General features: G+C 25.7%; 6 protein-coding genes across 8 annotated transcripts; 4 read left to right on the top strand and 2 right to left on the bottom strand.

The window, feature by feature from the left end:
• Positions 1-217: 217 nt before the first annotated feature.
• On the bottom strand, positions 218-10534 carry LOC122507163 (broad-complex core protein isoforms 1/2/3/4/5-like). Of its 2 annotated transcripts, none has more exons than XM_043619734.1 (4): positions 10202-10534; positions 7756-8216; positions 7055-7529; positions 218-2559 (listed from the first exon to the last, which is right to left on the bottom strand). In XM_043619734.1, the coding sequence occupies exons 2-4, from the start codon at positions 8128-8130 to the stop codon at positions 2282-2284; spliced, it is 1128 nt and encodes a 375-aa protein (XP_043475669.1). In that variant the 5' UTR covers positions 8131-8216; positions 10202-10534; the 3' UTR covers positions 218-2281. The 2 variants fall into 2 exon arrangements, with proteins under 2 accessions (XP_043475669.1, XP_043475668.1); XM_043619733.1 differs by lacking the exon at positions 10202-10534 and adding an exon at positions 9943-10093.
• A 511-nt stretch (positions 10535-11045) lies between these two features.
• LOC122507164 (DNA-directed RNA polymerase II subunit RPB9) lies at positions 11046-13651 on the top strand. Its single transcript, XM_043619735.1, has 3 exons — positions 11046-11362; positions 11565-11638; positions 13301-13651. The coding sequence occupies exons 1-3, from the start codon at positions 11234-11236 to the stop codon at positions 13488-13490; spliced, it is 393 nt and encodes a 130-aa protein (XP_043475670.1). The 5' UTR covers positions 11046-11233; the 3' UTR covers positions 13491-13651.
• Positions 13652-14088: 437 nt separating this feature from the next.
• LOC122507162 (hsp70-binding protein 1-like) lies at positions 14089-19228 on the top strand. Of its 2 annotated transcripts, XM_043619732.1 has the most exons (6): positions 14089-14226; positions 14386-14453; positions 15996-16227; positions 16473-16875; positions 18396-18630; positions 18915-19228. In XM_043619732.1, exons 2-6 carry the CDS (start codon positions 14410-14412, stop codon positions 19126-19128), a joined length of 1128 nt encoding a protein of 375 aa, XP_043475667.1. In that variant the 5' UTR covers positions 14089-14226; positions 14386-14409; the 3' UTR covers positions 19129-19228. The 2 variants fall into 2 exon arrangements, with proteins under 2 accessions (XP_043475667.1, XP_043475665.1); XM_043619730.1 differs by having other exon boundaries at positions 14131-14453.
• Positions 19229-20007: 779 nt separating this feature from the next.
• Positions 20008-23715, top strand: LOC122507161 (peroxisomal biogenesis factor 19). The gene is made up of 5 exons (XM_043619729.1): positions 20008-20175; positions 20621-20803; positions 21096-21256; positions 21379-21627; positions 23147-23715. The coding sequence occupies exons 1-5, from the start codon at positions 20100-20102 to the stop codon at positions 23369-23371; spliced, it is 894 nt and encodes a 297-aa protein (XP_043475664.1). The 5' UTR covers positions 20008-20099; the 3' UTR covers positions 23372-23715.
• Positions 23716-23745: 30 nt separating this feature from the next.
• LOC122507160 (phosphoglycerate kinase) lies at positions 23746-26420 on the bottom strand. Its single transcript, XM_043619728.1, has 5 exons — positions 26180-26420; positions 25297-25645; positions 24714-25052; positions 24287-24506; positions 23746-24193 (listed from the first exon to the last, which is right to left on the bottom strand). The coding sequence occupies exons 1-5, from the start codon at positions 26239-26241 to the stop codon at positions 23916-23918; spliced, it is 1248 nt and encodes a 415-aa protein (XP_043475663.1). The 5' UTR covers positions 26242-26420; the 3' UTR covers positions 23746-23915.
• Positions 26421-26651: 231 nt separating this feature from the next.
• On the top strand, positions 26652-27775 carry LOC122507159 (selenoprotein F). Its single transcript, XM_043619727.1, has 4 exons — positions 26652-26790; positions 27046-27161; positions 27263-27375; positions 27516-27775. Exons 1-4 carry the CDS (start codon positions 26749-26751, stop codon positions 27692-27694), a joined length of 450 nt encoding a protein of 149 aa, XP_043475662.1. The 5' UTR covers positions 26652-26748; the 3' UTR covers positions 27695-27775.
• Positions 27776-27795: the final 20 nt, after the last annotated feature.

The following is a 27795-nucleotide window of genomic DNA, read 5'->3' as shown; positions in this document are numbered from 1 at the left end:
AAAAAAAGGAAATAAGAGAACAATCCCAAAACTACAAAAATAATGCCACTGACTACGAGCGAAATTACATTTAATTATAAACTACAAATGTAACGGTATTAAAATACTTAAAAAAAAATGTACCTGATTCTAAAAATTACTATTAACGAAAAGACGGTAATCTTAACAAGTTTACGAATATTATCATTGTCATAATTATCAATAATAATAATATTGATTATTATCAACTATTAATAACAATGTTTAGGCACTCTTTCGAGGCTATGCTTTTATTTTTATTTTCTTTTTTTTTTAAGTGTTCACTGCTCGTTTATTGCATTAAATGGAAAAATATGGCTTCATCTGAATGCTATTTAACAAAGGCAATACATCGTACGCCACTGCTGTCATGTTATGAGAATTCTTTGAAAAGGCAGAACCACTTTCGAAGAAAATAAAAGTGCTTTTTTTTCATTTTTTTTTATTTCCTCTCCTCTTATTTTCCTAAAAAGTGGCAAATCTCTACGTTTTTTTTGTTTACAGACTTGTTTTTCATTACTTCATATTAATATTATTATTATTTTTTTTTGTACACTAACATGTTAAAAGCATTGTTATTATTACTCTAGATACATCGTAATTTGTAGTCTCATGTGATGCCTAACAAAGCTAAGGGTAAAGTTTTCTTTTTTTTCTCTTTAACGTAAATAAAAAGGCAAAGAAAAAAAAAATTCACTTTCCCTTTTGCATTGTCTACAAAAATATTTGTATTATAATAAAAGGGAGTTTCGGGGGGGAGGCGGTGGTTTTTTTTGAGGGGGGGTTGTGTAACTCCTAAAGCGTTACTCGATTATATTGCGGCAAGTGATTTTTTTCTCTTTCGCTTACAATTTTTTTTTCTTTTTTTCTTTTTTTTTGTATATAAAAAAAAACCCCACAGTTATATGTCGAACTTTTTCTACACAAAAACATGATTACTTTTTTTTTTAGACCAAAAAACGAGGGGAGAGGGGGGGATTATTATAATTATACCCGTTCGTAAATAAAGAACATCGTAGTACAACACGCCTTTTATATATATGTATTTATTATATATATATAAATATATAAATTGACGTTTGCCTCGAAAAAAAAGGAATTTTTTTTACTGCAGTGCTCCCTATAAATCATCTGCAGCAATGAAATTTATTTTTCATTTTCTCGCAATAATAAACGAATGCTCAATACAATGCATTCCATTTTTTTTCTCTCTCTCTCTCTCTTGTTTTCTTTTAAAAAAGATTAACTACGAAAGTAAAAGTAATAAAATGCTTTATCTAGGCAGACTATTTTTTTTTATTTCGTTCTATATTTTTTTTTTAATTTTTTTTTTTTAAATTTCTTTATGAAAAACGGAAAAAAAAGGTCACGAATTTATCGGGAACCCTAGTCATGGAAAGTCAGGTTGATTAAAAACGTAAAAATAAAACAAAAAAAAAAAAAAAAAAAAAAAAAATTTGTCCAAAATATTTCTGACTCAAAAATTTTTTGAGTCGCTGAGATTTTACTAAATAAAGAATCATCTAAAATCAACCACATTAATTCTCTCTTTCGCTCTGTTACTCGCAACAAAAAAAAAAAAAATCACAACATGAGAAGCAATGCTCGCTATATCAAAAAAATTAAACTTATCTAGGCAGCGTACATAAATAAAAACAAGGTAAAAAAAGTTATGCGGGTAGATATATATATATAATATATAAGTAAATAATTAATCGTCGTTCGCGGTAACGTAAATTATATTATATATAGTCTTAAAAATTCGGGAAAATTAGGGGTTTGGGGCGAAGGGGACAAACGAGGGGGGACGGGGGGGGGGTAAAAAATCATCGGTATTTCGGATTTAACGAGCTCGTAAGCTGAGATCGATTGCAAGATTGTTCGTCCCATGTTGTGTGTGTATTTTTTTCCTCTTTTTTTTTTAAATCATCATTTCATTATAAGATTTATTTACACGTGATGATAGAGCTGTTTAAAGACAACCGATGAAGCAAATAATGAAATTTAATAAATTTTTTTCTTTCGTATCAATACGAATTCTTTTGCTTTCGTTTATCTTTTTTTTTTTGCAGTTTTTGGCAATTCTTTTTTTTTTTAGAAAAAAAAATCAATTTTTTGAAAGCCAAATTCTGAGGGGGGGAAGGGTGAAGTAAAAGTGTGGGTTGAGGGAAATTTCAAGTCTAAAACAGCTCTAAATTAGCGACAAACATTCAATTTGTTCGACTGTAACTCAAGTCTAGAAACTTACTACTGGCGCATAAAACTACTGTAGGCTGGAGTTTAGGCTCTCCGGTAAGCGGAAATTCATCATGTGATAAGGTGGACTCGCTGGACTGCTTGGCTGACTATTCATTCCAGTTGCGCCCGCACCGCGTCCTCTTTTTCGCCTCTGCAGAATTCCTTTTCTTACCATATAAAATCGAATGGTACTTATTGGAATTTTATATTTTTCAGATGCTACTTGAAATGTCATTCCGCGTGCCACCATATCAGATGCCTGTTTCAATTCCTCTTCCGATCGCCGTTGTCGTCTTTGATAGCCTGAAAACATTTCAATTTTGTTAGTCTTCCATTTTTGCGGGGCATCAAAGAAAAAAAAACAAATCAGTGGGAAAAAATGAAAGAAAAATAGAAGAAAAGAAAACGATAAGAAAAAGAAAAAGAACGAAAATGAACTAAAAATAGAGAAAAAGAAATGGGAAAATTAGAGAAATGAAAATAAAAGGTGTAGAAAAAGATTAAATCCGCAAACAAATAAAAATATGAATATTCAAAAAATATGATCCACAAGTTTTGATAAATTTTTCAAGTTTCAAATAAATTTTTCTTTTTAAATGTTTCCAATTTCAAAATTAATGTATTGAAAATCAATTGAATCTTTGCAAGAAATTTTATTGAATTGTTTTGAAAAATTTATTATTTATGAAAATAATTGAATTCCTTGGAAGAATTTTATTATTTGTGAAAATAATTGAATTCTTGTAAAGAATTTTATTATTTGTGAAAATAATTGAATTCTTGCAAAGAATTTTATTATTCACGAAATGAATTGAATTCCTTGGAAGAATTTCATTATTTGTGAAAATAATTGAATTCTTGCGAATAATTTTATTATTCATGAAAATAATTGAATTTTTGCATAGAATTTTATTATTCACGAAATGAATTGAATTCCTTGGAAAAATTTTATTATTTGTAAAAATAATTGAATTCCTTGGAAGAATTTTATTATTTGTGAAAATAATTGAATTCTTGCGAATAAATTTATTATTCATGAAAATAATTGAAATTCTTGCAAAGAATTTTATCAAAAAATTTGAAAATAATTGAATTCTTTCGTAGAATTTTATTATTTATGAAAATAATTAAATTCTTGCAAAGAATTTTGTTAAAATAATTATTGAAAATATTAATTAATTTCTTTGGATAAATTTCTTTGAATTTCTTTAAAATGATGGAGTTTCTTTGATAATTTTTTAAATGGGAATTTTGAATCTAATCGAATTTTATGATGAATTTCTTTCAAGTTTTTCAAATAATTGAGTTTCTTAAAACAATTGAAATTAAACATTTTTATTATTGAATTTTATTACAATTTTTGGAAATTAAATAAATTCTTTTCAAAATTTTATCACAATTATTTAAAATAATTTAATTTATTCAAGGAATTCTAACAAAAAAATTGCAAAATAATTTTCCTTTAAAGAATTTTATTATTTACAAAAATAATTGATTCTTGCAAAAAGTTTTATTAAAATTATTGAAAATAATTGAATTTCAGTGAAGAATTTCATTATTTACGAAAATAATTGAATTGAAAAACTGAAGTTTATAATCGAAAATAAAAATTCTGTAATTTTACTCTAAATTCTTTGATATCGAAATTAATTAATTTAATCATCTAGAACCGAAATTTCTTTTTTACAAATTTTTGATTTGTAGATTAAATTTGAAGAAGAAGAAAAAAGAAAAGGAGGAAGAACAAGAATAAGAAAAGTATTTTAAAATAAATAAAATCGAAAAAATACTTGAGAAAAGTAACAAATATATATAAAAAAATATCTAATAAAAAAATGTTAAATAAACCCAAATTTATTTTTTTCCAATTAAAATTCATTAAATATATAATCAAATGTATAAATTTTCAGATTTTTTTTAATGAGGTCAACTTATATAGTTAGTGATATTCTTCTATTTCATGTTTATTAATGAGAATCCATACCACCTTAAAATAAAAAAAAAATTAAGGTATTTCTTATTCTCTTCATTTAACATTCGAACAATTTATAGAAACACAAAAAAATTATTTAAAAATTTTCCATTTAATTATTAATTTCTAATCAAATATCCAATTAGTAATTTTTTTTTGATCAGTTAATAATATTTTTAAAATATAATTAAAGTTAATAATTTTCAAAATATACAATTAAATTTAATTATCTTTAAATAGAAAATAAAATAAAAAATTAATATAAATTTTTTTTTTTAAACTTAGACAAAATTTTAAATTTGAAAATAGAAAAGTAATAAAATAAATTAATAAAGAAACATGAAGGATTTCCTGAGAATAATTCTTTTTCCAACAAAAAGAGGTGAAAGGCCTCACACACGAAATTCTACCTCAAATAGTCAAAAGTCTTAATGATTAAATTTTAATGCTCTGAGAAATATTTAAGTATAATTAAAATAATTCTATTTCAAAATGATAAAATTGTGTATCTAACAACAACTTTTTCGACAAATGGTGTGTTGTAACGGTTTTTTTATATTTGAAAAAAAAGAAAAGAGAAAAAATCCGCTCTAAACTTTAAGAACAAAGAAAAGAAAGAAAGAAAGAAAGAAAGAATGAAGAAGAAGAAGTAGAAGAAGATGATGAAGGCAAATGAAGGCGACCTTCAAAACCCCTCCCTTTTTCTTTCGTTCGCCTTTGTTGTATATCTTAAAACTAACACATTGATTAATAAAAACTTATACATTCACACAAATTTCCGGTTACCAAAGTATCGAATTATTTGTGCCACAATTTAGAAACAATTTCAAACATTTATTTCTAATTCAAGAAAAGAAACTTATTAACAGAATTTTATTCTTTTCTCTCGTTTTCGTTTCATCGAATATCGAATTTCTTTTTAGAAAAAATTTGTTCCATTATTAAATTAAATTAAATAATAAATTACTTAATTTACTAAATGTTACAAATTTTTAGGTGAAATTTTTTCCCTTTTTATTCTTGTTCTTGATCTAAAATAAATACCAAAAAATCAATTAAAAAGCAATGAGAAAGAAAAATATCTCTTTTAAATAAATAAAGAAATGTCTCGACACTCTCATGTCTGTCTCTATTGTTAAATAAAAGAAATTTTTCACTAAAATCCAAAAAGGAAAATTACCTTTTACAAAAATGTTTATACAAAGCCGCGCCGCCCCCTAACCAGGTAAGAAAAAAAAGGGCAAGTGAATATTAAACATAATAGATAAATCCAGCTGTGATACTATTTTCTCTAAAGAATAAAAGTTAATACTTGAAAAATTTTATTGTCCATTTATAAAATCTTCAAGGCAGGTAAAGAGAAAGAGAGCCCAATCACCGTATTTCAATAAATTACTAGTTTTTCCCTCAAAATGAAACGAGTTTTAAATAAAAACATCTGGCACTGTTCGAAATATGTCAATTGTTTAAAATTTTCAATACGAAAAATTTCCCAAAAGCAACAGAGAGCTCATCAAAAGATAAAATTTATATGTGTATGAAAAACGAGAATCTCAATAAAAATAGTTTCTATTTCTATATGTTTGAAAAGTATGTATATATTCTTGCAAATGTATTACCCATTCAATTTTAAATTTACAATTTGCAGAGGAATATTTATATTTATATTTCCAAAATATACTGCGAGTAATAAAATTTATTTATTTCCATATCCTTGTTTATAAGCAGTTACAAACAATCGAGCCATTTTGTGTGTTAGTGAAATTTCTATTGAATTTTGCAATATTTTCAAAAACAAAGTCGTTTGGATAAATTAATATTTTCTTTTACTTAATTTTCCTATTTTTATTTTCTTTTTATTTTATACTTTTTACTGTTTTTTTAGTAATTTTTTATTTACTTATTTCTATTCTATATTTTTTTGGTATTTTTATTTTATACTTTTTACTTTTTTTTGTGTAATTTTTTCCATTTATTTCTATTTTATGATTTTTTCTAGTATTTTTATTTATTTTTATTTTATACCTACTATTTTTGAGTAATTTTTTCATTTCTATTTTATATATTTTTCTAGTACTTTTATTTATTTTATACTTTTTTTTGAGTTATTTTCTTTATTTATTTCTATTTTATACACGGAGAAAAATATAAAGTAACTTTTACTACTTTTATAGTAAAACATTTCTGGTAAAGCATTTCTAGTCAATTTTACTACTTTAGGAGTAAATTTTACTCATTTTTTACAAATATGTTTTTTGAACGTAGTAAAATTTACTTCGAACGTAGCAAAATTTACTCCGAAAGTAAATTTTATTCATTTTTTACAAATATGTTCTTTGAACGTAATTTATTACGTAGCAAAATTTACTCCGAAAGTAGTAAAAATTACCAAAAATACCTAACCAGAAATATTTTGCTATAAAAGTAGTAAAAAGTTACTTTATATTTTTCACCGTGTACTTTTTTGCTTAGAATTTTTATTTAGCAAAACTAATTTATTAAAACTAGAAGTTTTTCATTAATAAATTTCCGATTTCAAACAAATAAGAAATAAGAAATCTCTTGATTTTCTAGAAAAAATTGCAAAACTCATTTTCGAATTCTAGGAAAATCTTTATTTTTATTTTTTTTTGCCATAAAAAATAGAAAAATAAACAAAAAGGATAAAATGGAAAATGTAAAAAGAACATAGAGAAAAAGGAAAAAACAAAGTCTTTCAAAAGAAAAATGGTAATAGAAAAACAGAGATGGAAAAAAATAAAAAAAGATGAAAATTGAAAGAAATAAAATTTAAAAAAATGGTGATTAAGGAGATAATAATCTTACCTTCTATAGCGGGAAAAGGACTACCGGGACTACAGTTACTGGGTACCATACTAATTGAATATGGTTTGTCCTGCTGTGAGAATTGTTCGTCCGGTTCCATTTTCACCATTCCAGTTGTTTCAGTCAATGTTGCTTCGCAAGCGTTTAGAGCTTTTTCCAAATGTTGTAATGCCTCGGCGTGATCGGAATTTAAATAATTTGGTGTTGTAAGTGGTGTTTGTTGAGGTCCAGCAGTTGGCGTTGACATAGAGAGCTGTGGTGAATCTACAACACTTGAACCAATATTTGTCGATGTTTCCATATAGCTTGTGCTATTCGCATCATCGTGAGACGATGTCTCATCGCCCTTATACGAACAAGCGTCGTCCGCTTTTTGCGGTGACATTTCAATTGGCGACACCGATGATGTTCCAATTTGTGAATTTAATGTCTCATTCAATGCACTGTCTCGTCCCTGACTTGATAATCCTCGAACCTAAATTCAAAAAACAAACATTAATATTTACTATCTACAAAAATTTCTCTTAATTTCTCTCCAAACTCTAAATTCCAAACAATTTTTTTTAATTATATTTTTCTTTCAAAAATTTAATTTTACTAAATTTCTCTCGCTGAAAATTATGAGAATTAATAAATTTTCTTAAATTCTTAAATTTTGATTAAAATACTGGAAAATATTTGGGAAAAAAAGGGAAAATTACCTGAAGAGCTTCGGCAGCTTGCATCAAAGTGCTGATTTGTTGTTTCTCGACGTAAACTTCGCCGCGATACATAAATTCGACGAGTGCCTGAAGTTCCCACATACGCATATCCCTCAGAAAAATGATGGGATGAGTACAGGGGATTTCGAGCAGAAGACGCTCCAAATAATCGCTACACGCCGATAAAACAACTTTGTGACATTTTATCGAACCACCATCGCAGGCCAATGTAACGTCAACAAATTGTTCGGAACTCAACAATTTTGGAAATGCATTGTGCATATTTGACTGATACGAGTTCCATGACACACAAAATTGTTGTCGCTCACCACCCGGATAACCTTCCGGTGTAGGTAAACTACTTCCAGAATCCATTTCCCCTTTTTATTATTATTATTATTTTCCTTTCCTTCTTTTTCTATCGACTATCAATCAAGGCAGAAGCTACACCTGTTGAAACACTGCAAAAAAGAAAGGTCAAAATAAAACATTTATTTTCAAAAACTATTCCAATTCAAATACAAAAATATAAATTAAAATTAAAAATAACATTAAAAAATTAAAATATAAAAATAAAAGTAAAATATAAAAATAAAATTAAAATATAAAAATAAAATTAAAATATAAAACTAAAATTAAAATATAAAAATAAAACAAAAATAAAATTAAAATATAAAAATAAAATTGAAATATGAAATTAAAAATAAAATGAAAAATACGAACTTAAAATAATTGTAAAATAAAAAACTAAAGATATAAAAACAGAATTAATAAAATAGAATACAAAAATAAAATTAATATAACATTAAAAATACAGAATAATTAAAATATTTGTTATAATTATAAATATAGAATTATTATAAATAGAAAATAGGAGAATTAAATTAATACGTTTCGAGTTCGTCGAGTTTCGTTTACTGTTGTGAAAAATGTCCAACTATACTTTGAAACTAAAATCTAAATTATTAAAAAAATAATTTTGCAGAATAAGTTGTTTAAATAGTTTATAACAGCGCAGTTCACCATCTAGATGATAAGATTAGAGATTTAGTGAATTGATAAGATTACTTATTTGTTAAACTCATATCAAATTCATTTCACAATATTCAATTCATATCAACAAATTTACTATTATTACAATGTCTATTGAAAATTGTCTTTATCATAGTCAACCGTTTCGAATAATCTCTTATTTAATTAATATTCTCAAACAAGATATTTTTCAACCAAAGAAATTAAAAATTAAAAAAAAAAAGATTTTCTAAATAAATTCATCAGATTTCTTGATTTCATATTACATATTCAGAATAATAATTTTAACTAGAAAAATATTTTACCCACGAGGTGGTCTAAAAAAAGTTATAACAATAAGCGTCGCTAATATCAGAAACCCTACGAGTAGAAAAAAAAACCGTAATAAAAACCGGTTAGAAAAAAATGTTGCGAACCCACGGGAAATATCGAGCGATGCGTGTGTATATGTTAAAATAATATAAAGGCATCGGTAATTTTAGACTAACGAAAGGTTAACGCAAAGAGGTAATTCACAAAAAAACTTTACAACATGGCTGTCACGCTGCAGGGCCTTGATGAAAAATAAAATAACTTGAAATAATATTCCAACACGCCCGAAGCTATATTAACCATCTAGATATTCGAATTTTATTTAACTATTTTAATCATCAAACTAGCAAAATAAATGTTAACGGTTCTTTAATTCTCTATTCTAACGGTAAAAAAGAAATGAGATTCGAATATGAGTGTCGATATTAGAAAAATCCATAACAACATCCAAATGAGCGTTTCAACAAAACAAATGAGGCAACAAAGGTTTGGATCCCCCGAAAAAAAAACCAACAAGCTATTTGTGAGAAACTTAAAAAAAAATTCTATCTCGCGTGGAAATTTAATCACGTGTGTGTTTTCACACAAAATACACAAACGAAAAACAGGTTAGGCGTGAAATTGCAAAAAAATTCGTTAACATTTCAAGCTTTTCTGTCATTTGGAAAAATGGTGAAATCTTTGTGGGAGACGCTGTCGGCATGAGGGCCATCACCCCCCCAGGAACGCCTTGAGCACAAGTTTCACGTTTTTGTCGTTATTTCCGGACGCGGTACATTACGCACATTGTTTCTTCAAATGAAATTCAACTTAATTCGTAACAACTTAAATGATTTAACTCACAATTGTAGTGTCGTCGTTTGTCCTTAAAAGATTCACGCGTCGAATTCGGGAAGAATCCCTTAAGAAAACATGCATCCGCCGAGATTTGCACACTAGCTAGGGGAGCTCAAGCAAACTGGTGGGGGTAGTAAGGTTGGGGGTAGCTTAATGGAACACTAGCGCACCTTCTGAGCTCACCCTCAACGAAATGCCGAATTCTTTTTTTAAAATAAACACAATTCTTTTCTATTCCATTTATAATTAATATTTTTGTACTTACAAATTTTTCCTGATTTCACAAATAAGCGTCTCTCCCTGTCCTTCTTCAACTCTATAATGATAATTTCTTCTTTTCGTCTGTCTTCCTTCAACAAACTCCCAACACTTTGCGTTGCTTGTCAAGACGCGCGCATGAACACTGTTTACATACGTACTTTCTTTTTATTCTCTTATTTATTTCTTGCGCGGTTTTTTTATTTATCACAGAAAGTGAATAATTCACCCATTAGAAAATGATGGAATAAAATTTAATTTTTATCTTTTATAATAAATCAATAAATTTCACGTTTCCTTATTTCTTGTCCCGCCTTTCTTTGGAATACTTTTCATAAGAAATGAAAAACCCATGGTGCTTGCTGGAGATGCTAGACACATTTTTATTAATTTTTAATTTGTTTAACAAATAATACATATTAGTGAGAAAAATGATGTGAAAAATTCATTCATTTATTACTGGATAATTCTTTTTTTTAATTTTTTTATTTATTGCAAAAAATGGCAAATTTATAAATAAATATTTCTGTTAAAATCGAATTGACCAGTGAGATTGTTGATGGCAGTTGGTGGACAACTATCGACGGTTCTGATTGGTGGATGAGGAGAAATAACGAACGCTATTGGTCGACTGATGGGTTCTTCTCTCTTACCGGCAGGCAGAGCAGGAAATTTGTTTACGATTTACATACACGAGTCGCATTTTTACATTTAATTAATTTTCCAATTGGTTTATAATCAAATTAAATTGTTTTATTTAATAAAATAGAGTTTTAATGTTAATTTTCTTTTTTCGTAATTTCAAGTTGGATATAGCGGTTGCTTTTACGGTGATTGCGCCTTAAGCATCTATCTCTCTCTTAATTCTGTGACCGAAGCTTTAAGTTTACGTTGGGTTGTTTTCGTTGTTTTTTAATTTACGAAATTTAAGTTTAAAGTGTAAAAGAAAAAATAGTTTATTAATTAATAACGATTGGAGAGTAATTTAAAATTTAGAGAAATTTTGTAACAAAAAGGAATTAAGGCTAAATAGACAAAAATGTCAAAAATGCCAGGTTATGATACCCATGATGATGGACCAGGTTTTGTGGGAATAAAATTCTGTCAAGAATGTAATAATATGTTATATCCCAAAGAAGACAAGGAAAATAAAGTTCTGATGTACGCTGTAAGTGGAAATTTTGTAAATAATTAATAATTATAATATTTATACTTGCCTTTGATTTATGACAGTTTCAACATAAACATATTCGTCTCTTGTTTACTCTTTTCATTCTGCAATTGTTTTACTTTAAAAGTTGTCTAGACCTCGGCTTAGACAATAAATAATACCAATTGTTTGAAAATTGATTAATATTTTTAATTTACAGTGCCGACATTGTCACTTGAAGCAACTTGCCAGCAGTAATTGTATATACGTCAACAAAATTATGCACGAAATTGAGTGAGTATTTACGTTAAATTTAATTATTTCGTCATATCTTTAGATTATTGTCATTGTTATAAATTTTTAAATAATAAACTACGAAATGTTCTTGAAATAATTACTTCCAAAGATTTAATAAAACGCTGTGTCTATTTCGCCCGCAAACGGGCGAAATAAGAGTGGTGAATTATTTCGCCCGTCACTAAAAATACGTAGGTGGGGGACAACGGGCGAAATAAGAGCAATGAATTATTTCGCCCGTTATATAGTTATTCCTATAATACCATTGAAAAATTTTAAATTTTTAAGGTGAATGACAGAAATGAAAAGAAGTGTGTTCAAGTCAGGTTAGTAACCTTCACACCAAATTCAAATAATTATGTGTAGCTCATTTTTAAAAAAAGTACAGTTTCTTTATTTAAGTTTTAAAATGAATTTCACACTTTCACACTTTCTTTAAAAAAAATGTTTTTGTCAATCAAAATCAAAAAAAATAAAATTATTTCTAAATTTTTCTTTCAAAAATAGTATCATAAAACTTATTTTCCAAATCTGAGTTAATATACTTTTGAACTGATTTGAACAAAAATAATAAGAATTTTCTAAAAATTAATGTTTTTAGTCTACATAGATAGGTAGAAAAAATATTAAAATACATAATCTAGTTTATTTTATAAAATATTATGTAGAAAATTACTAATGAGCACCAAAAATATTGATAAATAGAGAAACTTTGTGAATTATTATAAAAATTCACAACTTTTTAAGTTTTTAATTCAATCTTCACAAAAATATACAAGTGATAAGCTAACCTTTTTCCCATTAAAATTAATTAAAAAACCAAAAACGGGCGAAGCAATGTGTCATTGCTACTTCGCCCGTTTTACATATTTTTACTTATTTTTCATGATGGGCGAAATAATTTACTATTTTTATTTCGCCTGTTTCCCCCCCTACTTACTAATTTTTCATGACGGGCGAAATAATTCATCTCTCTTATTTCGCCAGTTGTCCCCTACCTACGTATTTTTAATGACGGGCGAAATAATTCATCACTCTTATTTCGCCCGTTTGCGGGCGAAATAGACACAGCGTTAATAAAATTATTTTTTAATAAAATAATTTCTAAAATTTAATAGCAAAAAAAGTATTTTAAAATAAAATTCAATTTTGAAAGAAAAGAAAAATAATGGGATTAATGAAGTGATTTCATCGTGATGTGGATGAATGAATATTTATTTGTACAAAATTTTGAGTAAAAGAAATAGTAGGTATGCCAATATATTTTTTTACATTTTGGAAGAAAAGAAGAAGTAGAAAGAAACTGGACCAAAATAAATTTATCACAGTTTTTCTTTCTAATATAATTATAACATAATTTCTAAAAACTTAAACTAATTTTTCTATTTATTTCTGTTCTATGAAATATTTACGTAAATAAATGTCCATCAGCAAATTTCCAGTCACCTGCAATTTAGACTTTGATATTAAAATAAAAAAAACAAAACTACAATTTTGTTTTATGATGCAATTCAAAATAATAAATAAAATTGTATTAAATTAAATTAAACTATTTACTACATTCATTACTTACTTGAAAATCGAATTCTTTTTTCTACATATATTCAAAATTTACCAGGGAAAATGGAAAGTAAACTTATTTTTGGTTTTTTTTTCCAGCGAATTAACTCATATTGTAGCGGATGTAATATCCGATCCTACATTACCAAGAACTGAGGAACATCCGTGTCCGAAATGTAATCATCGAGAGGCTGTTTTTTTCCAAGCCCAGACAAGAAGAGCAGAAGAAGAAATGAGACTTTACTATGTTTGTACAAATCAGCATTGTACGCATCGATGGACTGAATAAATCAGTCGCCATCAGGAAGTAAACAATTTAATATTCCTAATTCGTAAAACGTATTATTCAAATAAAACTATAGATAATGTTTGTACATTTTAAATATGGTAAGAATTATATAACTTGTGATCGTTTTTTTTTTCAATAAAAAAAAATGTTTTCTATTAAAATTTCTATCCTCTAATTACTCTAATTAATAATAATAAAATATATATTCCGGTAATGTGTTCGCAGTTTGAAGTTATTTGTTGTTTACTTTTTTATAATTTTTCTTTTCAAATATTTTCAATTTTAAAATTAATGTATTAAAAATAATATTGAATTCTTGCAAAGAATTTTACTATTTATAAAAATAATTCAATTGTTTCGAAGAATTTATTGAAATTTTATAACATAATTGAAATTTATGGAAATATTTAATACAAAACGATTGAAATACGAATTCGTCAAAAAAAAGTCTAATTTTTTTCACACTAATTTTTATGTATAAAAAATTTTTCATATATAATTTTTATTTATCAAACTAATTATTACGTGATAAATCGGACAAAAAATTTACGCAACAATTCCTATAAATGTCACTTCCCGCCCACGTTTGTATTTCGAATCATGATTGCCATGAGAAAAAATACGTCAGAATCGTGGTCGCGTATATATATGAACATAACCTTCAAAAAAACAAAACGCCAAATTCGCAGGCAAATACATCATAGAAAATATAGTCATCGCGTGAATCAAAATTTTAGTAAGTCTCCTCGACTAAAAAATTCATCATTTATTTAAAACAAGTGATTGAATGAAAACAAGAAAAAATAATTTCTCTCTAACCTTGAGGCAAAAATTAAAAATTTCAATAAACATTCTGCCATTCAATACATTATAAAGAAAATGAATCAATTTACAGATTAAAACGTGCTTTTATCGATTAATGGGAGCTTCTCACGCTGGAAAACAAACGAAAAACATGAACAGGTATTATATATGTAATTATTAGATTATATCTATAAACTATAATTTAATAAGTTTCCACTTCTATTTAAAAATTTAATAGTGTAGAAAATAATAACAAAGTTGAAGTCCACAACGTTTATCAACGAAAGAAATTTATTTAATACATTCAAGTATTATTTTTAATTTAATATTTAATTGTAAAATAATTATTAGCAAAATATGAACATCAATCTTTTTTTCTAAATATTTTTGTGTCAATATTGCTGCGTCATTTTTAATTAATTTACTAAGTGAACAATTTTTTTCGTTGATCAACGTTGTGGACTTCAACTTGGTAAAATAATATCCAAAACCGACGAATTTTACGTTTTTGTTTTCTAATGTGATAACAATTTACACTACAATCTTAAAAATAATTTTTCTTTGCTAATTTTGAAAATGATTTATTATATTTGCCTAATGTGTATAAATGGTATAAATAAAAAAAGTGGAAAGATTTATTTAAAACTAGTTGATAGTAGTTTTTATTTATTTTACCAAAGTTGTTTGTTTAATTATTTATAACGAAAACTCTTGGTAAAAAATTACTGATAACTTATCTTTATTGATCAAACAATCTTTTCGTGAATATTTTCAAGAACCAGATTTAATTAATATTCGTTATTATTATTTTTATTATACTATTACTATTTTTATTATTATTACAGGCCTCGGATATTATGAATTTTTCGATTATTTTCAAATAATGCGACTTCTCGACTTATATTAAAAATTTGCGACATTTTTAACTTTTTTTTTACAAATTTTGCGATAAAATAACACATTTTTATTCAAACTACAACTTATTTTGATTTTTATTAGTATAATAGACAAATCTTTGAAAAGTTATTTTTAAATAATTTTTCTAATTAAATTTTCGAAATATATAATTAAAAAGCTTTTGAATAATTGCAATTTTGTAAAATTTAATTGAAAATAATTGATTTTTTTTCAAGTATTATATTATAAATTGTTGAAAATCAACTTTTGAAGAATTTAAATTTGCAAAATTTTGAAAATAATTTAATTATCAAAAATATTAATGAAAAATATTCAAGTGTAAATTTAATAAAAATGAAAATTATAGTTTCTAAAAATTGTATTAAAATATTTTTGAAAAAAGTAATTCTCCGAATTTTTTCATTCTAATTTTTAAAATTCAATTATTTTTAAATATTTTCGATTTTACATATTTTCGACAATTCAAAGACATACACAAGAAATAATAATAATTAAATTTTTTAGAATTATTTTTAACATTTTGGAGACAATAATCATATTCAAAATTTTTAATTAAAATTCTTCAAAAAATTAATTAGTTTTTTTTTAAATTATACAGAACTTTTTTTTATAAATTAAATTATTTTCGAAAAATTACATTAAAATTTTGAAGAAAGAATTTATAATTAAAATTTTTCAAAAATTTGATTTTCTTATAATTTTTTTAAAAACTCAATTATTTTTATGAATTAAATTTTCCAACTGTCGTGAGTTTGTGTAATTGAGAAAAATTATTGTTTACAGTAAAAATTCCCAGTCAAATAGTAATAATGCCGGCCAGGAGAATGCCAGCAGCAGTGCAAGACCACTTTCGATTGAAGCACCTCGTTCACAGAGTGAAAATCAATCGAGTGGACAACCATTGCCAAATCAACCACGACAACCATATAATTTACCAGGACTTATGCGATTTTCATTGGAAGCAAAGGGATCCGATACATCTAATCAATCGCATATACAACCATTGGATGAGGAGGTAATTATTTTTCCTTTATATTCAAAAATTAAAATTGAATTTTCGAAAATTCAGAAATAAGAATGAAAAGAATTTCTCAAATTATGAAAAGTTTTTCTAAAATAATAAAACAGTTTTCTCAAACAATGAAACAACGATAAGAATAACAATAAGATTTTTAAATAACAATGAAAAGATTTTTTTTTTTTCGTAAACAACAATAAAAATAATTTTAATGAAAGAATTCTCAAAAAAAAATTTTTCAGCGAAAAGCATTTTTAAAAAACGCTCTAAATTCAATGACGATAAATGTAATCGAGGAATTAAATGAATGCGTGAAATTTCTACAAAATGTAATTGATCTTCAAATTGATGAAGATCCAACGGAATATGAATCGGCAATTGAGGCGATTTCGGATTATTGCGACAGAGCCGATACTGCAAATGATTTTTATAAAATTGGCGGATTCTCAATAATTGGAGTGTGTTTGAATTCCATTCACAGTGGAATTAGATCGCGAATTGCCAATTTAATTGCCGTATTATCGCAAAATAATCCATTTTGTCAAGAGAAAATATTGTCAGCTGGTTATATACCAATTTTATTGAATATGGTTGATAGTGACCTAGACGATCAAGCAAGAGTTAAGGGACTTTATGCCGTTTCTTGTAAGTTAACACTTGAACGATAAATTAATTATTATTATTATACCTGATAATTGTTTCTTAAACTAATTTTCTTTTTTTAGAAATTGTGCCACTGTTTCTTTTTGGAAATCGATTTTTTCTTAACTGTTCTTTTATCATTATTATTATTTTCATCATTTTAATTCAATTATTATTTTCTAGGAATTTTCAACTAAAATTCCTTCTTTAAATCAATTAATTTTAATAATTTTCGAAAAAGTTCTTTGAGAATTTTCATATCCATTTGTTTACAATTCAATTTTACGTGAAATTTCGATTATTCTTAAATTTTTCAATTAAATATTTATTAGAAAATAAAAATTTCTACTTAATAATTTAAAAAAAATTTAATTAAAATTTTTCAAAAAAATTAATTCTACAGAATTGTTAGTTAGAATTATGAAAAATTGAAATTTTCAAAGATTTTAATTTGAAACCTTTTCAAAATTCAATTATTTCTAAAAGTTCACGCTATATTGCTTTTAACATTGAATCATTATTCTCATAAAGAATTTTATCAATTTTGCAATGAATTTTATTAGAATTTTGGAAAATACTTGAATTTTTAAGAACAATTTTATTAGGTTTGAAAATAATTGAATTTTTGTTAACAATATTATTATTTTTGAAAATAATGGAATTTTTATGAACAATTTTATTATTTTTGAAAAGAATTAAATTCTAACGAAGAATTTTATTATTTAAGAAAATAATGGAATTTTTTCAAAGAATGTTATTAAAATTTTGGAAAACTAATTGAATTTTTGCAATAAATTTTATTGAAATTTTTGAAAATAATTGAATTTCTGTGACGAATTTCATTATTTACGAAATTAATTGAATTTTTACAAAGAATTTTATTAAAATTTTGGAAAATAATTGAATTCCTGCCAACAATTTACTTATTTACTAAATTAATTGAATTTTTGCAAAGAATTTTATTAGAATTTTGGAATATACTTGAATTTTTAAGAATAATTTTATTATGTTTAAAAATAATTTAATTTTTGTGAAAAATTTTACTATTTTTAAAAATAATTGAATTTTTGTGAACAATTTTATTATTTTTAAAAACAATTCATTTTTTGTGAACAATTTTATTATTTTTGAAAATAATTGAATTATTGCGGAGAAATGTATCAAAAAAATTTGTTAATAATATAATTCTTGTGAAATTTTTATTATTTTTGAAAATAATTAAATGTTGGCGTAGAATTTTATTTCATTATTGTTTTTAATAATTGAATTCTTCTGGAAAATCTTTTAAAATAATAGATAAATTGAATTGAATTGAGGAAATTTTTAGAAGATTAATTCTATAATTTTGTCAAGAATTTTATTCAAACTTTTGGAAAATAATTGAATTTCGGAGCAGAATTTTATTATTTTGTATAAAGATAATTGAAAATTTGACCTGTGGCAACTCAGTGTGATTGTAAAAATTAAACAAAGAAAATCCGAATAATAACTGGAAAAATAAGAGAATTTTTGAAATTTTTCAGGTGTAGTGAGAGAATCCGAGAACGGATTGAAACACATTGAAGTGAACGATGGTTATTCCGTTTTATTACGAGCAATTCAGAGTCCAGTGGAAAAATTACAAACTAAATCCGCCTTTTTACTATCGTCACTCTGCAATCTCAATTTAAATGAATTAAAATTAACGCTCATAAAAATGGGACTCATTGAACAAGTTGCTGCTCTTCTAACAATGGGCAATCTTCGTCCGGAAACAAAGTAATTTTTCTAACATTTATACAAAAAAATAATTCAGAAGTGAATTAAATTAAATAATTTAATTCACTTGTGAATTATTTTTTTTAAATGTCTTCTCTTATTTAATTTCTCAACTATTTAATAATTAGTTTGTAATTAAATAAAATAATTTAATTCACTTCTAAATTATTTTTTTTTTTTAAATGTCTTCTCTCATTTAATTTCTCAACTATTTAATAAAATAATTAAATAAGTATATTTTTATAAAGTCGGAGAATGTGAGAAAAATTAATTTCGATTTTCAGATTACAATTGTTGAGAGTATTGAGTGGATTGACGAATAATGGATATTTTCCAGCCTTGAAAGAATGTCGTCGACCTGAATTGTGTCTGAAGCAGACACTCGAGAGGCATTTGCAGGAATCGAAAAAAGAAGAAAGTATAGATCGCGAGGATATTTGTAAAGATCTTCTAGATAAAGTATTTGCCGACAAGAAATCACAAGATCAGGAGAGATAATTTATTAGCAAACTAAACAACATCGATATCTATAAATAATTCCTTTGAAATGAAAAAAAATCGCATTAATTTCATTTATCATGCAAAATATGTACAAAAACAAAAGAAGAAGAAATATTTTATTTAAAACTTCAATTAAAATCTACGATTCGCATGCATCGTGTATTTTCATAATAATATTGTCCCATTAATTGTAATATATAATATTCATAATTTAAAAAACTGTAATTTAAATTCTAAACTAAATTTCCTTACAATAAACAAAGCAAAAAAAGCTAAATTGTAATTTTAAGTGTTTATTTTAATCCCTTGTACGATTACGAATTTCAGTTTCCAATTTTCAATTAAATAAAATTCGTTCGCTGTAAGGATTTAAAAAAAATAGGTCAAGTTATTTCAGAAATTTAAAATTCCAATTTTTTGAAAAATACTTCTATTAACATTCTTAAATAATAAATATTAATACCATTGACAATTTTTAATAAAATCCCAACTAGAAGTGAAAGAAACTTCAGTCACTCCCAAGGAAAATTCATAAAAAATCAATAGAATTTTCATATCGTAAAAATAAAAAAACAATATAAAAATTAAAAAAAAAATAATATCCACTATTTTTATATTATTTGAAAGATAAAAATTTCCCATTTAAAAATAATTAAAAAGTAAGTTTCCTCGATATAATTAGGAAAAGTGCACTTGTGCATATAAAACGGCATGCAATTATACATGCAGTTTCTAATATATTATTATTATTATTCTTATTATTATTATTATTACTATTAGAAAAAAAACATTATTAAAATTGAACTTTGAAACCTGTAACTTATCCAGAGTTCTTCCTCTTTCATTCCCCACCGATTTTTTCTTTATGTGAATACTTATTCTATTCTGCGAATGTGTTTCTTGACAAATATTGAACTGGTGATGTGTTGTGTGTTTGTAAAAAAAAACTGATCAGCTGATTTTTAAAAATGTCCGACGAAGAGAAAAAGACGGATAAGAATGCAGATTCTGTTGATGATGCAGAATTAGACGATCTTCTTGATAGTGAGTAGAAAAATTTTACAATAAATCATTGTGGGGAAAATTTTCTATAACTGTAGAGAGAAATTGAAAACTACTTCTGGTAAACATAACCTAAAAATTGCGAATATTCAAGTATCAAGAGCATCGTCATTGTCGTTCAAATTTTTGCATAATTTACTTAATTTATTCAATCTTTTAAGTAAATAAATATAATAAAAGCTTGAAATATAACACGACTGCTGTCAATTTTTCTTAAATATTAAAATTATCCCGGAAAAAGATTATGTAAGGATTTGTTTTTAGAACTCAAATTGAGAAATTAGACCAAATTTTGAAATTGCGAATTCGTTTAAATTAGCAGAAGTAGTATTATTATTTATTATTTTATCTATAATTTCTATTTAAAGTTGTTTTCAATATTTATGGAATTTTTCATTTCTGCTGAATAATGGGAATTTTTTTTCAGGTGCGTTGGAGGATTTTAATAAAAAGCCAAAGGACGTAAAGAAAGATGAGACGACGGTCACGACTGCATCTTCGATACCAAAAGAAAATGAAGAGCCAGTTGATGAGGAATCCTGGTCGCAAGATTTTATCAAACAAGCTGCCGATCAATTCGAGAGAAATCTTCAAAATCTGATTCAAAATGGTATTAATATTCAATATTTTCAATTTTCAATAATAATTAATAGTCAATTTTTGCTAATAATATATCGTTTTTAACTGTCAAAATTAGTTTGACAAATATAATTTTTGACTGTCAAAATTAATTGAACAATTATAATTTTTGACTGTCAAAATTAATTGAACAATTATATGATTTTTGACTGTTAAAATAAATTTGACAAATATAATTTTTGAGTGTCAAAAAAATTAATTTTCAATATATTTCCGGCAGTCAATAAAATAAATGTGACTTAATATTTAATTTTAAAAAAAAGGTGGCGACGGTGATTTCGGTGCATCAATTCAAAGAATGGCACAAAGCGTACAAAGTGCGATGACAAACGAAGGAAATGATACCGAAGGTGTTACAGCGGATTTTCAATCGGCTATTTCGCAAGCCCTCCGAGATTTATCAGTCACTGCAGAAAATATGCAGGTAAATTTGTAATTTTTATAAAGAAATAATCAAAACGCAGAAAACAAAAATTCAAAAATAGAAAAAATAATTATTTAATCATAATTTTATAAAATTAATTCTATACTTATAAAATTCTACAGAATTCCGGAGGAGAATTTGGTGAATCCGAATTGGCAGCAATGTTAGAACAGTCAAATTTAGAAGAAGCTCCTGGTGAATTTTTACCATTTATGCAAGGAATGATGCAATCATTACTGTCAAAAGAAGTTCTCTATCCATCGCTAAAAGATTTGGTGGAAAAATACCCACAATGGTTAGAGGAGAAAAAAGATACATTATCGTCAGAGGATTTCACAAGATATTCTAAGCAATTGGAACTCATGGGAAAGGTAATTTTTAAAAACTATTTTTCATATTAATTTTTATAATCAATTAAAAATTTTGGAAATTTTATTATAAAGATGAATTAATCTTTTTTAAATTAATTTCGTTAAAATGATTTTTTTAAAGCTAATTTTTCTTTTAAAATGTTTTCAACTTTAAAATAAATGTATTGAAAAGAATTAAATCAAGAAATTTGAAAATCATTGAATTCCTTCGAAGAATTTTCTTAATTATGAAAATGATTGAATTCCTTCGAAAAATTTTATTATTTATGAAAATAATTGAATTTTTGCAAAGAATTTTATTAAAATTTTGGAAAATAATTGAATTCCTGATTAAATTTCATTATTTACGAAATGAATTGAAGTTTTGCAAAGAATTTTATTAAAATTTTGGAAAATAATTGAATTTCTGCGAAGAATTTTAATATTTATGGATGCAATTAAAACTATTGCGAAGAATTTTATTAAAATTTTGGGAAATAATGGAATTCTTACGACGAATTTTATTAAAACTTTTGAAAATCTTAATTACATTATTCTGAAGAGTTTCTTTCAATTTTTTTTAAATAATGGACTTTTGTTTAATAATTTTAATTGAAAATTTTAAAAGTGGTAATTGAATTTTATGAAGAATTTCTCTAAAGTTTATAAAATAATCGTGTTTATTAATAATTGAAATTAAACATTTCTTTAATTTTTTTAATAAAATCGATTTTGTTAATAATTGTAATTAATAATTTTACTATTCAATTATATTAAAGTTATTAATAGAAAATAAAACTCTCAAACTGTTTTATTATAGTTTTTATGAATAATTAAATTCTTTCGAAGATTTTTTTTTGTTTTTGAAAAATACTGCAGTTTTTTGGAATAATTTTAATTGAAAATTTTGAAAATAATTTAATTAAACAACGAATTTTTGTTAACTTTTCTAAAAATAATCCTGTCTGTTAATAATTATAGTTAAATATTTGATTATTGAAGTTTCTTAAAATTGTATTGAAATTAAATTGAATTCCTGAGAAGAATTTTATTATTTATAAAAATAATTTAATCCTTGCGAAGATTTTTAGTAAAATTGTTAAAAATGGTTGAATTTCTACGAAGAATTTTATTATTTATGAAAATAAATGAAATCATTAGACAAATTTCATCATTTATGAAAATAATTAAATTCCTGTGAATTATTTTATTATTTATGAAAATAATTTAATTTTTGCGAAGAATGTTATTATAATTTTTAAAATCTAATTGAATTCCTGCGAAGAATTTTAATATTTATAAATGTAATTGATATCTTGCGAAGAATTTTATTAAATTTTTGGAAAATAATTGAATTCCAGTTGAGAATTTCATTATTTACGAAAATAATTGAATTTTTGTGAAGAATTTTATTCAAATTTTGAAAAATAATTGAATTCTTCCACAGAATGTTATTATTTATGAAAATAATAGAATTCTTGCGATAAATTTATTTAAAATTTTTAAAAATAAGTAACAATAATAATTATGTACTTCATAGGTATGTGCGGAGCTGGAAACAGAAAAAGAAGACGACACGGACGAAATAAAGAAACGAAGATTCGACAAAACATTAATGTTAATGCAAGAGATGCAAACGTGTGGTCATCCACCTGAAGATTTAATTGGCGAGCAACCGCCACTCTTTCAATCGGATGGATCAGGAAATCCAATTGTCCCATCATTTCCGCCTATTGGCGATCCACAAAATTGTTGTCTCATGTGAAACGCAGCCTCTCTTTTCAGTTTATCGTCAATTTATTAAAAAAAAAAAAAAGAAAAAAACCAAACAGAAAAGACCATTGAAAAGCGTTTTTAATTGAGAAGAAAAAAAAATAAAGTGCAATCATACCCTCCTTCGAAAGTGTATCATCGAGAAATAAAAATATCTGTACATTGTAAAATTATTTATAGAAAAACAATTGACTCACGCAACAAGATTTTTTCCTCTAAACAAATATATCTAAAGGAACGCATTTTGATCATCAATATTTGTACAGCGTGTACGGTAATGAATTTGTGTATAAAAAAAAATTGATTAGTAAATTATTTCTATTCTTCAGAAATGAATTTCTTCTGAAATGAATTTTTTCTTCTGTATCCAGTTTGATTTAATTTTATTAACATTTCTCTCACATTAAATAGTATTTTTTTGTTCTCTTCGAAATGGTAACAACTCTTTACTTACAAGGGGGAAAATGTTTAAATCGTTTAAATATTAACACTTATTTACGTATATTGTAGTCTTTTCAATGAACTAGGAATAATTTTTAAGATGGTGAAAGTGCTGCAACACCGGGTAAAACTTTGCCCTCGAGAAGTTCTAAACTTGCACCGCCACCAGTACTTACATGACTGACTTTGTCTTCGGTTTTCCATTTTGCGGCGCAAGTTGCCGTATCACCACCGCCAATAATCGTCACTGCGCCTTTACTTCCGGCTGTGACGACATTGTCCATCAGGGATTTTGTTCCCTTGGCGAAGTTTTCAAATTCAAATACACCAGCTGGTCCATTCCAAACAATCACTTTGGCTCGTAAAATTGGCTCTAAAAGGAAAAAAGAGAAAAATTAGCTCCTGGACTTTTTTTTTACTTGTACAGAATATTTTTGACATTTCTTTGATAAAAATACAAAATTACCAGCAAAAAGTTCCCTTGTTTTTGGTCCAACGTCGAGACCCATCCATCCATCGGGAATTCCGCTTGCCACATCAGCGGCTCCAACCGCAGCATCTTCGGCGAATTTATCAGCGGTGACAAAATCAACCGGAAGGTGAATTTTCACGTTATTCTTCTCCGCTTTCTCCAGAAGGACTTTCACGATCTTCGAACCCTCCTCATCGAATAAGGAATTTCCAATCTGAAAAATAAATTTATTTCTACAATTTTTAACTAAAATTCTTCTTTAAATCAATTATTTTTAATAATTTAAAAAAAAGAAAAAAAAATTTTTCTAAAGAAATAAGGAGAAAAGAAAGAATTTTCTAAAGAGAAAAGAAAAGAATGAAAGAATTTTCGAAAGAAAATTAATATCACTGAAGTAAATAATGAGTTTTTTTCTACTCACTTTCATGTCTTTGGTGACTTTTAAAAATGTGTACGCCATGCCACCTCCAATAATCATTTCATTGACTTTTGCCAATAAATTGTCAATTAACATAATTTTATCGGCAACTTTAGCACCGCCAAGAATCGCCAGGAACGGTTTCTCGGGATTGTCGAGTGCTTTCGCGAAATATTGCAATTCCTTCTTCAAAAGAAAACCACTAGCTCTAATATCGAAACCATCGCCCATCATTGAACTATGAGCACGATGAGCTGTTCCAAAAGCGTCATTTATATAAACATCGCCCAATTTTCTCAACGATGCACGAAATTCCGTCACTTTATCCTTATCGGCTTTCATCTGAAAAATTTCACGCCAAGTTAATACAAAAATTATAAATATAATTTATAAACTAGTAGGTTCTATTTCCATCAAATTTTAACGCCAAACTAAAAATAAAAATTATAAATATAAAAATATAATTCGATAAATCATCCTTGCTTCAAGGGTTTTTTTTCGGGAAATTGACAATTTAAATCGCTCGTATTTTAATACTATAAATATGCATTTTTGGAAATACTTTTCCTTTTTGTAACTTTATTACCTTACTGCCGTCAGGCCCAACGCCTTTTCCCTCCTCCTCAACATGGAATCGTAAATTTTCGAGTAAAATAATAGTTCCTGGTGCTGGATCAGCACAAGCTGCCTCAACAGCGGCGCCAACGCAATCATCTAAAAAGAGAATATCCTTTCCAAGAAGTGTCTTTAGTTCATCGGCAACGGGTTTCATGGTATATTTGAGATTTTTATTTCCATCAGGACGACCCAAATGTGACATTAGAACTATTGATTTGGCCTTCTTTTCTAAAGCATATTTCACCGTGTCTAGGGCAGCAACAATTCTTTGATTATTCGTTATTTTCCCCTCTTTTAACGGAACATTGAAATCGACCCTGGAATATTAGAAACAAAATAATATTAAATATCAAGTAAAATAGCAAAAAGTGCAAGAAAAAAAAAAGAGCAAGACATTCAAATAAGTAAAAAAAATACAAATTAGTTTTAAAAATAATAAAATTCTTCGCAGGATATTTTTTTACTTTTATAAATAATGAAATTCTTCTAAAGAATTCAACTATTTTCATAAATTTATAAAAAATTTTGTAAATAGTTGAATTCCTGTGAAATTTTTATTATTTATGAATATAATTTGATGTTTGCTAAAAATTTTATCATCATTTTTTTAAATAATTAAATTCTGACCAATTTAACTTTCCCTGACTTTTCCCTGATTTCCCTGATCTGTGGCAACCCTGATTAAAATGGAATCGAATACAAGAAAATTTATATAACCTACAAAAAGTGATCGATTGCGAAAATTTGAGCCAAAGAAAATAAAGAAAATAAAAAGTGTAAATTTTTTTCTAACACTTTTTGAAAATTATGTAACAATAATTGATTTGTTAATATATATATTGTTAACTTACCGAATAAGAACCCTTTTGCCGGTGATATCAACTTTGTCAATACTCAATTTATTAAGAGCCATTTTTGTTGATTTTTCACGATTGTTATTTATGTCAAAACTAGTACAAGTTCTCGACAGTAAATTTAATCGTACAAATGGAAATTGACACGAATTCTTTAAATTATCCTGCAGATGATGACAATTTCTGCTTGTGACAGTAAAACCTTTTCGTGTGTGACAAGAAATGACAAGGTCAAATAAAGGTCGTGTAAAGTGTCGACCTCTGGAAAGTTTACGCAACGCGGACATTTTGATTTTTCTTTAGAATTTCGAAAAATTAAAAGATCGAAAATTAATTAGATAGAAAATTCAAAAGAGAATAATTTACTACTATTTATTCTATACGTTGTTTGTTACTATATTAGTATTGAGAATTAAAATTTATTTAAAAAAGATAAAAATTCTAAACTGTGAAGTTGGCAGGAAAAGTTCGATTTATCGTACAGTGGAATAATCGATTATTATTGTTGTCGTGTCTGTCAACAAAGATGACGTTATAGGTTAGAAAAATTTAGATACCACCGCAAAATGAATATAATTTTATTTCAATTACCTCTTCTGCTTTTAATAGTAAGTAAATATAATTTCTTAAAAACTACGTATTTTTCGATAATAATTACAAAAAATTTCGTTTAGTCTTTCAAATTAAATAACTAACAAATATATTATTTTTCCAAAGAAAAAATCTATTTCCATACTGCTATTCTTCGAATTTTTTATGATATGTAGGCTTTTTTTATGTGAAAATATAATTTTAATTGTAACACTATTGTTTTGGTTCTTTAAAAAAAATTCTCCCTTTTAATTGTTAGTATTTTGTTTCAGGCAAGTAGTTTAGCAGAATATTCTCCAGAAGATTGTAAGGAATTAGGATTTGTTAAAGCTAATTTAATATGTTCGACATGCAATATATTAGCTGAATACAATTTACCCGAGGCTGCGTAAGTTTCTACAAATGAATTAAAATACAAAAATTTTAAAATTATTAACAAAACTTGTAAAGATTCACCAAAGAACGAAAATTTTTTAACTACAATTTTAGCGCAAACTGCAAGGAGTGTTGTTTAAAGGACGACGACTCTCAAAGGAAAATTTACTCAAAAGCTGTTCTTGAAATTTGTAAATGCAAATACGGAGCTTATCCTCAAATTGAAGGTTTCTAAAATTTATTTTTTGCTACTTTATAACTTATTTGATTTTATAAATTTAATTTTGAAGAAGTTTTACTTCAAAAATTTTTTTTTTAAATATTTTTTAAACATAATAATTTATATGAATAAAACTTTTATTTTCAGCATTCATAAACAGCGATTTACCGAGTAACTTCAAAAATCTACAAATTAGATTTGTTAATGGATTAGATCCAATAATTCGACTCTATGAAAATAATGTTAAAGTCGATGACGTTGATATTCATAAATGGAACACAGATTCCGTCAATGAATTTTTAAGTACGTATCTTTCCAAAGATTAATAGACTAATTTGTAATTTTTTATATTTTAGTAAATTTGTATTTAAGAAATTTTTAAATAAATGAATTTCTTTTAAAAAAAATTGTTTAAATTTCATTTACG

The sequence above is a fragment of the Leptopilina heterotoma genome, unplaced genomic scaffold (genome assembly GCF_015476425.1).
Source record: "Leptopilina heterotoma isolate Lh14 unplaced genomic scaffold, ASM1547642v1 Lhet_45, whole genome shotgun sequence".
Lineage (NCBI taxonomy): Eukaryota > Metazoa > Arthropoda > Insecta > Hymenoptera > Figitidae > Leptopilina > Leptopilina heterotoma.
Note: the sequence above shows the minus strand (reverse complement) of the source record. Positions and strands in the feature narration are given on the sequence as shown.